The 9,680-nt window shown below is 71.9% G+C and overlaps 2 protein-coding genes across 2 annotated transcripts; one reads left to right on the forward strand and one right to left on the reverse strand.

Annotated features, from left to right (window-relative positions):
- Positions 1 to 542: 542 nt before the first annotated feature.
- Positions 543 to 6,411, forward strand: CDH15 (cadherin 15). Its single transcript, XM_053952425.1, has 14 exons — positions 543 to 669; positions 2,336 to 2,479; positions 2,611 to 2,766; positions 2,839 to 2,983; positions 3,064 to 3,224; positions 3,431 to 3,559; positions 3,683 to 3,868; positions 3,937 to 4,190; positions 4,273 to 4,415; positions 4,483 to 4,719; positions 4,788 to 5,027; positions 5,406 to 5,542; positions 5,625 to 5,780; positions 5,855 to 6,411. Exons 1-14 carry the CDS (start codon positions 619 to 621, stop codon positions 6,050 to 6,052), a joined length of 2,337 nt encoding a protein of 778 aa, XP_053808400.1. The 5' UTR covers positions 543 to 618; the 3' UTR covers positions 6,053 to 6,411.
- A 23-nt stretch (positions 6,412 to 6,434) lies between these two features.
- SLC22A31 (solute carrier family 22 member 31) lies at positions 6,435 to 9,680 on the reverse strand. The gene is made up of 9 exons (XM_053952442.1): positions 9,342 to 9,680; positions 8,745 to 8,848; positions 8,516 to 8,670; positions 8,198 to 8,366; positions 7,793 to 7,914; positions 7,580 to 7,688; positions 7,278 to 7,492; positions 7,056 to 7,167; positions 6,435 to 6,972 (listed from the first exon to the last, which is right to left on the reverse strand). Exons 1-9 carry the CDS (start codon positions 9,678 to 9,680, stop codon positions 6,624 to 6,626), a joined length of 1,674 nt encoding a protein of 557 aa, XP_053808417.1. The 3' UTR covers positions 6,435 to 6,623.

A 9,680-nucleotide genomic window follows, 5' to 3' on the forward strand; every position in this document is an offset into this window, starting at 1 on the left:
GGACGGGCCCCGACGCCAACACAGATGGCACCGGCACCGGGAACCGCCGGGGATAGACGGGCGGGCTCTCCCCGACGGGAGGCGCGGCCGAGCGGGGCGGGAAGAACCGGTCCCGGTCCCTCTCCCTGTCCCGATCCTGGTCCCGGTCCAGGTCCAGGCCCCTGTCCCAGTGTCGGAGCCTGTCCCTGTCTCGGTCGCTGTGCCAGTGCCGGTGCCGGTGTCGGTCCTTGTCCCGGCGCCGGAGCGGCCGGGGGGCAGCGGGCCCGGCTCTCCCCCCTCCCGCCCGCCCCGTCGCGGCATCCCCGGAGCGCGCCCGGCGGCAGCTGCCGCGTTCCGCCCGCCCTGCCCGGGGCTGCGCACCCCGGCCCCGGCCCCGCTCCCCCGGCCCGGCCAGCGGGGACCCCCCCGGCGCCCCCCGCATCCCCCCACGGCCCCCGCACCTCCCCCGTCGGGCCCCTGGCGGGCCGGGCAGGGCAGGGGGTGCGGGCTGCGGGCCGGGGGCGGCGGGGCCAGCTGCCCGCGGGGGGGTCCGGTGCCCGCAGCACATGTGCTGTCACTCAGCCAGTCCCGCCGCTATTTTAGCTCGGGGCCGGCGGCCGGGCTGTGCCCCGCTCCGCCATGGGCCCCCCGCTCCTCCTCGCCTGCCTGCTCGCCCCTCTCTGCGCTCGGGTAAGGGGTGCGGGGACACCGGGGCGGCGGGGATGGGGTGCGGTGGGGTGGGATGGGGACCCCCGGCTCCGTGCCCCAGGAGGGCTGGCTGGGATGGGGAGCCTGCACGCAGAGCCAGGGCTCGGCCGGACCCCAGACCTCGTGGAAACTCGTCCCTGGGGGCAGCGGGGATGGGGCTGGGGGTGATGGGGGCTCGGAGCCCCTCTTGAGGCATTTCCCACCCCACAGATGGCGGTGGCAGGGGGGGGCCTGCGGCTCCGGCACATTGCCTGCGCCTGTGAGCGGGATGGGCTGAGATGGGCTCTGGGGGAGGGTTAGGCACTTAAAGACACCCTGCTCCTCTTTTTTTTGCACCCCAGCTGTGGTTCCAGACCTCCCTGCACCCCCCTGCCCACTCACGCCCCCCCAGAGCCCCTCATCCTGGTCTCAGGCCTGAGCCACACGGGGCCGTTGGGATTCTGGCCTGGACCCTGCACTCAGCTTCTTCAGGGCAGGGGAAGAAAAGGGGATCTGCAGGGCAGCCCCATGGAAACGGAGCCCCCAGCATCCCTCCCTCACATTCCGATCCCCCCCCAGCTCCAGCAGCCCCCAGGGACGGGCGGGGGGTCTCTCCTGCTGGAGGAGGGCGCAGAGAAAGACCTGGGGGCCACAGCGCAGCCCCCGAGCCTCAGAAGCAGCCCCTTGTCCTGCCCATCCCGTACACAGCCCCCCTCCCCAGGGACCCCCGGCACAGCCAGCCCCACTGCCCCGTTCCCCCGTCCCCCACCAGGGCACACAGGCCCCTGGGGCTCCAGGGACCCCCCGGCAGCCAGCGCTGCAGGCACAGCTGGGCACAGATGTGGGTGCAAGGCTGGCGCTGCCCAGATGTGCTCCCTCCTCGGGGAGGGGACAGCGCCTGTCCCCGGGCCCAGGGCGAGGGTGGCACGGAGCTGGGGGGTCGGCAGCTGCATGCAGACCTCTCTGCCCCCTCCCCACCCCCAGCTCCCCCAGTCCCCATGGCTCCAGGCCCCCCCCCTCACAGTCACCCCAAATCCCTGACCTCGGTCCCACACAGCCCCATAACCCATCCTTGCCCCCACAGCTCCCTGACCCCACTGCAGCCTGCCAGAACTCCTGTTCCCCTTGTTTCCATCCCGAATCTCCCCCTCACAACTCCCAGCTCTATCCCAGGCCCCCAACTCCCTCTGCCTCCCCCCAGCACCCCAGCCCTGTCCCCCAGGGTCATGCTGACAGCCCAAACTGATCCCTGACCCCCCAACCCTCGCTGCCACATCTGTGGGGTGACAGTGACATGGAGGGGAGGCCACAGTCAGTGCTGCCTGCCCGAGGTACCCCCCGCCCCGGGGTCCTGTGGGGCACAGCCCATGCCCAGGGCACCACCAGGGTCATTTGTGGAGCACCCCTTCCTGGTGAGCCCAGCAGGACACCCGTCACCACCACACTGGGGTGGCAGGGGACACTGACACAAAGCTCCTGGGAAAGCTGGGAGGTTTCTGCATTACCTCAGACCCAGCCCCAACCCCATCAGGGGGACCCAGCACTGAGCACTCCAGCACCGTGTACCCCTCTGTGCACACCTAACCCAGGTGCATCTCCCTGCCCACTGCCCTGGCATTCCACCCCACCCCGGAGTTTTGGGGTCTCTGGCAGCCCCGTGTCCCCCCAGGGTGCCAGCCCAGCCCAGCCAGGCGCTGCAGCCCCCCAGGCCTGGCGGCAGCACGAGGCTCCCCGGCGGGTGAAGAGGGCCTGGGTGATCCCCCCCATCAGTGTCTCGGAGAACCACAAGCGCATCCCCCACCTCCTGGTGCAGGTAGGTGAGAGCCCCCCCGCCCCTCTCCCAGCTCACAGGGCGGGGACATCCTGGGCAGGATGTCCAGGGGCACCTCCAGAGGGGCACAGACCCCCAGCCTGGGACCCCCAGCCCCGATTTTCCTGGGGCAGATCAAGTCAGACAAGCAGCAGCCCGGAGGGGTGATCTACAGCATCAAAGGGCCGGGGGTGGATGAGGAGCCCCTGGGCATCTTCTCCATCGACAAGTTCAGCGGCAAGGTTTTCCTCAACGCCATGCTGGACCGGGAGGAGCACGACCGCTACCGGGTAAGGATGATCCTGGGTGCCCCTCCCTGGCGTCCCCAGCCAGACCCCGACCCCCCCGCTCTGCACCCACAGCTGAGAGCCTTCGCACTGGACCTGGGCGGGGTCACCCTGGAGGACCCCACTGACCTGGAGATCATCGTGGTGGACCAGAACGACAACCGGCCGCTCTTCCGGCAGGACGTCTTCACCGGGCGTGTGCTGGAGGGGGCTGAGCCAGGTGGGTCCTGCCGGGGGGGCTGGGCTGGGGGCACCGAGCCAGCCCTGTGCCAGCACCCACCGGGCGCTCCTGGGCCACAGGGACCTGCGTGATGACGGTGGATGCCACCGACGCCGACGACCCCGACACGGATAACGCGGCGCTGCGCTATTCCATCCTGGAGCAGGGCGCTGCCGGAATGTTCAGCATCAACGCCACCACCGGGGAGATCTGCACCGCACGGCCCGGCCTCGACCGCGAGGTAGCGGGGTGGGGTCACGGGGATGGGACTGGGGGGGCACCGGCACTCAGGACAGTCACGGACACCCCACATGGTGAAACCGCAGCTCTGTCCACGAGCAGATCCAGGCGTGGGGGCAGATCCAGGGTGGGTGGGCAGCAGCTGGGGGATCTCTGTGCTCCCTGGGGGCTGGGCGGGCTCAGCTCTGGCCCCCTCATTCCCCACAGACCATGGGGGTGTACAACCTGACGGTGCAGGCGGCCGACATGTCCGGGGACGGGCTGACCACCACGGCCGTGGCCGTCATCTACCTGGAGGACATCAACGACAACCCTCCCGAGTTCACCAAGGAGGAGGTAACAGCCAGGATATGGGGACGTGCCGGGGTCAGTGGGGCCGGAGCTGCCCCCCCCCCCCCCCCCGGGGGGTCTGCAGCATCCCAAAGGGGCAGAGTCCAACCCCACGCCGCTCTCCCCCAGTTCTCCATGGAGGTGGAGGAGCAGGCGGCCGGTGTGGACGTGGGCAAGGTTTTTGTGCACGACAAGGACCTGGCGGGCTCGCCCAGCTGGTTGGCCAAATTCACCATCCTGGAGGGCGACCCCGAGGGCGCCTTCGCCATCCGGACCGACCCCCACACCAACGACGGCGTGCTCTCCGTGGTCAAGGTGGGCGCGGGGCAGCCGGGGGTCACCGGGGGTCCCATGGCTCGGCTGACCCCTGGCCTCTCCCGCAGCCGCTGGACCACGAGGTGCGGGACCGCTTCGAGCTGACGGTGTCGGTGCAGAACGAGCGGCCGCTGGAGCCCTCGGCCCCCGCCAGCCCCCGGGCACTGGCCACGGTGCGGGTGCGGGTGCGGGACGTCAACGAGGCGCCCGCGTTCCGCGAGAACCCGCGGCGGATCAGCGTCCTGGAGGGGACACCCCCGGGCACCCCCATCACCACCTACACCGCCACCGACCCCGACACCCACCAGATCCAGACCCTCTCGTGAGTGCCGCTCCCCTCCCATGGCCCCCGGCACCCGCGGGGCGGGGTGGGGGTGTTGCCTCACGCACCCCCTCGCCCACAGCTACGCGCTGCTCTACGACCCCGCGGACTGGCTGCAGCTGGACCCTCACGCCGGCACCGTCCGCACCAAGCGGGAGCTGCTGCACCCGTCCGCCTTCCTGCAGGGCGGCTGGTACATCGCCCTGGTACTCGCCCGCGACGATGGTGAGCAGCCGCCCCCGCCTCCCCCTCGCTCCCGCTGCCCCCGCTGACCCCTCCGCTCTGTCCCCAGCCGAGCCCCCGCTCTCGGCCACCGGCACCCTCTCCATCGAGATCCTGGAGGTGAACGACCACGCTCCGCAGCTGCAGCCGCCGGCCGGGGTGCTCTGCGGGCGGCCGGGACGCGGCGGGACCCTGCTCCTGGGGGCCACCGACGATGACCGGCCCCCCCATGGAGCCCCCTTCCACTTCCAGCTCAGCCCCCAGCACCCCCAGCTCGCCCGCAACTGGAGCATCGCCCGCTTCAATGGTGAGGGTCAGCCGGGGAGGGGGGGATGCTGCACGGAGGGTCCCGCTCACCCCCTGCCCACCCCGCAGTGACCCACGCCGTGCTGGCCGTGCTGGCGGAGCTGCCCGAGGGGCCCTACTCGCTCCCGCTGCTGCTCCGGGACTCGGGGACGCCCCCGCGGGAGCAGCAGCAGCTGCTGAACGTCTCGGTGTGCCACTGCGGCCGGGACGGCACCTGCCTGGACGGGGCACTGGCCGCGGCCACCGCCGGGGCCGGCATCACCCTCGGGGCGCTCATGATCATCCTGGGCAGCACCATCCTCCTCCTTGGTGAGTGAGACCCCCACCGTCCTTCCCCCGCCCCTCCAGCCCGCCCCGCCGCCCCCCAGCCCTGTGCTGGTCCTGGCCACCCCTCCCGACCCCCACTGTCACCTTGACCCCCCGCCCAGCACCCCATCCTGGGCTTGGCCTCCCACCCAACCCTCCCCACGACCCTCAACGCCTCCCCCCTACCCAGCACCCCCTTCTGACCGCAATCCAGGCCCCTCATTTCCCTCACTGCCCGTCCCACCCCAATCCCAGCCCAATCCCTACCTCCGCCCCTATCCCTCCTCCCAGCCCAACTGCATCCCGCCCCAGCCATCGCCCCGTGCCCGCCGTGCCTCCCCGTGCCCACACGCGTGTCCCCGTGTCCCCGTGTCCCCGCAGTGCTGGCGGCTCTGGGCGCTGCGCGGGTGCGCGGCCGCCGCCGGGCGCTGCGCAAGGGGCTCCTGCAGCGCTCGCGGGACGACATGCGCGACAACATCCTCAACTACGACGAGCAGGGCGGGGGCGAGGAGGACCAGGTGAGCAGGACCCGTGGCAGGGGGGTCTCACGGGGGGTCCGCGGCTCAGCCCTGCACCTCTAAACCCCTCCCGGCCCCGCAGGACGCCTACGACATCAACCAGCTCCGGCACCCCGAGCTCTTCTCCCCCCGGGCCAAGCCCCCCCTGCGCAGGGACGCCCCGCTCAGCTCCGGGACCCCCATGGCCCCCCGCAAGCTGCCCAGCAGCCCCTCCGACATCGAGGACTTCATCAATGAGGTGGGTCAGGGCCCGGCAGTCCCCCGGCGGTCCCCCATCGCCGGCGGGCTGACGGTGACCCCCTGTCCCCGCAGGGGCTGGAGGCGGCTGACAGTGACCCCAGCGTGCCCCCCTATGACACGGCCCTCATCTACGACTACGAGGGCTCGGGCTCGGTCGCCAGCCCCCTCAGCTCCATCGTGTCCAGCCTGACGGACGAGGACCAGGACTACGACTACCTGAGCGAGTGGGGGCCCCGCTTCCGCCGCCTGGCCGACCTCTACGGGCACTAGCGGGGATGGGGGGCAGGAGGGGACACCCCCCTGCCCAGGGAGGGGCTGGGGCAGGCACGGGGCAGCGGGCAGCTCACACACACACAGAGGAGATGCCCAGAGGCGGCGGCTTCACGAATGGACCCGCACAGGATGCCCGGCTGCAGCGGCTTTGCACACGCGTGTGCAACGAGAGGCCGCCGCGCAGGGGGTGCACACCCACACGCCCCGCGGAGCCCAGCTCAGCAAACCTGGGGGGAGGACGCCCGGGTGAGCCCCACACAGCTGGGGAAGGGGGCGAGGAGACCCCTGGGCACCCCCACAATAAAGAGCGGGGGTTGGTGGCGGGGGTGTGTGACCCCCCCCTCCCACACCAGCGACCCGTAGAAACAAGGCACTTTTATTGGGAGCCGGCAGCACTCCCGGGGGGGCTTCACCCCCGCCCCAGGGCTCCCAGCACCGCCGCTCCTGGGGCGGGATCCGGCCCCACCGCGGAGGGGGGGTGCTGCTCCCCCAGCCCGCCCGCCGCACTCGTCCTGCTGCTCCCGTAACATCCCCGGGCGGGGGTCCCTGCTCAGCCCCCCCAGCACGGCTACATCTCGCAGGGAGGGTCCGGGGAGCGCAGCATCCTCTTGGTGGAGGCGGCCAGGCGGGAATAGTCGTGGGGGATGGCGTGGGGGGCCAGCAGGGGCAGGTGGTCCTCGCGGGGGGGCCGGCGGAACAGGGGCGGGCGGCGCTGGCTCTCGCCGTCCTGCAGGGACTGGGGCAGCCCCCGGCCCTGGCTCTCGGGCAGTAACATGATGCTGAGCACGGCCAGGATGGCGAAGGAGGCGAACACGACGTGGTGCAGGAAGAAGCCGCGGCTGTTGGGGATGGCGGTGATGGGCGCCGCGGCCTTGCCCACGAAATTGGCCCCCACGACCAGGCCCAGCCCGGCGCCCCTGCGGGAGGAACACGCTCAGGGGGGCCCTGCCCGGTGCCCCCCGCTCCGGGGTAGCACAAGATGGGGGCAGCTCCCCCTTACCTGACCACGGTGGGGAGAACCTCGCTGGCAAAGAAGATGCTGAGCATGGTGACGGCGTGGGAGGCGGCCGTGCCCACCACGGACAGGGTCAGGACAATGAGCTCCAGCAGGTCTGTGGGGGGGGGGGGAAGCACATCAGGGGGCAAATCCTGCACCCACCTCTCTGTACCCTCTCTTCCCCCTGGCTGGGGCTGCGTCCCGGGGGTCCCGCGGGGGTCTTACACTGGGTGAGGGCCAGCAGCAGGAGGGAGGAGATGCCGGTGAGGACGGTGCAGAGCAGGAGGATGGCGCGGCGCCCGAAGCGCTCGGCCGTCAGGCACACGAAGAGGCAGGCGGCCGTCTCGGTGCCCACCAGCACCAGGTGTGAGGAGAAGAAGTGGGGCAGGTGGGGGACCAGGTTGCGGGTGAAGCAGTGGCGGATGCCGGAGCCGATGAACCTAAGGGACAGCGGGGTCAGGGGGCCGCGAGCGGGACCCCCCCCCCCCCGGCCCACCGCCACCCCGCCGCCCCCCGCCGCCGCTCACGCCGCGAAGCCGAGGATGACGCCGTTCTTCCAGATGACCCTGGTGCTGCAGATCTCACAGACTGAGTGGTACCGGGGCCGCGGGGGCCCCTCGGACAGGGCCTCCAGCTCTGCCGGGAGAGGGGAAACCAGGATAGAGCCGGCTCTGTTACGCCACCCGCACAGCCACGGCTTTGGGGATGGGGCTGATCGCCCTCGGAGTCCCCCCACGCACCCGCGAGGAGGCTGTCCTGGGGGCAGTTTTCTTCAGCCAGTGCCTGCAGGGTCTTCCTGGCCCTCTCCAGTTGCCGTGTGGCCAGCAGCCAGCGCGGTGACTCCAGCAGCAGTGCGGGGCACCTGGGGCACGAGTGTCGGGTCACGGGGCTCCCCACGGGCCTGGCCACCCTCCAGCACTGACCTTCCCACCGGGTTTCAAAGCAACGCTGCCCAGAAACCCTCAGCTTCAAACCTGAGCAAACATTTACCCAGGGTGGGGGGGTTCTCACTCCTCTGGAGAGCCCCGGGTGGCCTTTGATCCCCACCGTGTCCCCGGGCAGGGTGTCCCGGGCTGGGAAGAGCTTGGCACCAGCCCCGGGGCACAGCCCAGCCCCACGCAGCCCCCTTCCCGGTGGGTCCTTACCACCAGCTGGCAGCCAGCAGGGCCAGGATCATGGTGACGGCGCCCTGCAGCACCCGCCAGTCCCGGCACAGCAGGGCCAGCCCCGGCAGCAGCAGCTCCCCGGCGATCCAGAAGAATCCGGCCACCATCGTCACCGCCAGCCGGTGCGGGGGGTCACACAGCTCCAGCCCTGGCAGGGAGCGAGGGGGCCACAGTGGGTGCCAAGGACACGGGGCATCCCGCAGCCTGGAGCATCCTGTATTCCAGCCCATGGTACATCCCGCAGCCTGGAGCATCCCGCAGCCCCCACACCCCTCCGGATGCCCCCATCACACTCACGTGCCACGTAGAGGGCGAGGAAGGCTCCTGCCAGCGCGGCCCCGAAGAGCAGCCGTGCCACCAGGACCATGAGGAAGTCCACAGCCAGTGCCACGCCGAGGCCCACGGGCACGGCCAGCGCCAGGGACAGCAGGAAGGTGGGACGGCGGCCGAACCTGCCAGGGACGGGCTGTGAGGGGCTGGGCACGGTGCCCCCTGCCCGCGGGGGCTGCCCGGGGACCCCCATTACCTGTCACAGGCCAGGCCGGCGGTGACACTGCCCAGTGTCCAGCCCAGCAGGTGCGTGGTCTGCTCCAGGGGCACCTTCCAGCGCGAGGCGCACACCAGGTCCCACTGCGGGGACACAGCGGGGAGGTGTCAGCGTGGGGGGCTTGGCAGACCCCCTGACTGCCCGCAGGGCTGGGACGGATGGGGCGGCAGGGATCCTGGAGAGCCCCCACCCCACAAACAGAAACGTGGGGACAGTACCGGTGATTCCAAGAGCCCTGGATGCTCTCCAGCCCCTCAGCGCCCTTCCCCAGGGCTCCCCCAGCCAGCCCCAGACCCTCTCCAGGGGGTCATTGCTCCCCCTGCACATCCAGGGCTTTCCCGTGGCATCCTTACCGGAGCCCCCAGCAGGCTCTGGTGGCTGAGACCCCCCAGTTTGTTCCCCCCGACTCCTCGCAGGTATCCACCCCCAGAGCATTGCCAGGGCCCTCCTTTAACCCCTCCTTTACCCACGGGACCCCTCGGCCCCCTCCAGCGCCGCAGAATGCCCCATGCCCGGGGGTCCCCCCACTCTCCCCAAGCCCGGCACCCCCCTCGGTCCCACCACCCCCGTGCCCACCTGCGTGACGAGGTTGGCGCGGAGGCCGGCGGCGGGCAGCGCGTAGTGCCAGCCGCGGGTGCAGGGCCCGGTGCCGTTGGGGCGGGGGCCTCCGGAGGGGTACCGGTACAGCTGGCAGGGGCTCCAGCCGCCGCGGAGGCGCGGCACGGCGGCGCGGAGCAGCGCGGGGCCCCCGAGGCGGCGGAGCGGCGGCGGCAGCAGCGCGGTGTCGGGGCGGCAGCGGTGCGGGGGCTCCGCGCCCAGCGCCCAGCCCAGCGCCCAGCCCAGCGCCAGCGCCGCGCACGGCGCCCACCCCCCCGCCGCCCGCCGGCCCCGCGGCCGCGACCCCCCGAGAGCCAT

This window comes from Vidua chalybeata, chromosome 11, assembly GCF_026979565.1.
Source record: "Vidua chalybeata isolate OUT-0048 chromosome 11, bVidCha1 merged haplotype, whole genome shotgun sequence".
Classification (NCBI taxonomy): domain Eukaryota; kingdom Metazoa; phylum Chordata; class Aves; order Passeriformes; family Viduidae; genus Vidua; species Vidua chalybeata.

Excerpts from the sequence above, each read along its gene's own strand:
- CDH15 (XM_053952425.1), top strand. The coding sequence starts at position 619 with ATGGGCCCCCCGCTCCTCCTCGCCTGCCTGCTCGCCCCTCTCTGCGCT. Across the intron at positions 2,984-3,063 it reads GCTGGAGGGGGCTGAGCCAG|GGACCTGCGTGATGACGGTG; the intron begins GTGGGTCCTGCC and ends CCTGGGCCACAG. Across the intron at positions 5,781-5,854 it reads TCGAGGACTTCATCAATGAG|GGGCTGGAGGCGGCTGACAG; the intron begins GTGGGTCAGGGC and ends CTGTCCCCGCAG.
- SLC22A31 (XM_053952442.1), bottom strand. The coding sequence starts at position 9,680 with ATGGCTCTCGGGGGGTCGCGGCCGCGGGGCCGGCGGGCGGCGGGGGGG. Across the intron at positions 8,849-9,341 it reads GCGCCAACCTCGTCACGCAG|TGGGACCTGGTGTGCGCCTC; the intron begins GTGGGCACGGGG and ends GTGTCCCCGCAG. Across the intron at positions 7,493-7,579 it reads GTCATCCTCGGCTTCGCGGC|GTTCATCGGCTCCGGCATCC; the intron begins GTGAGCGGCGGC and ends GCTGTCCCTTAG.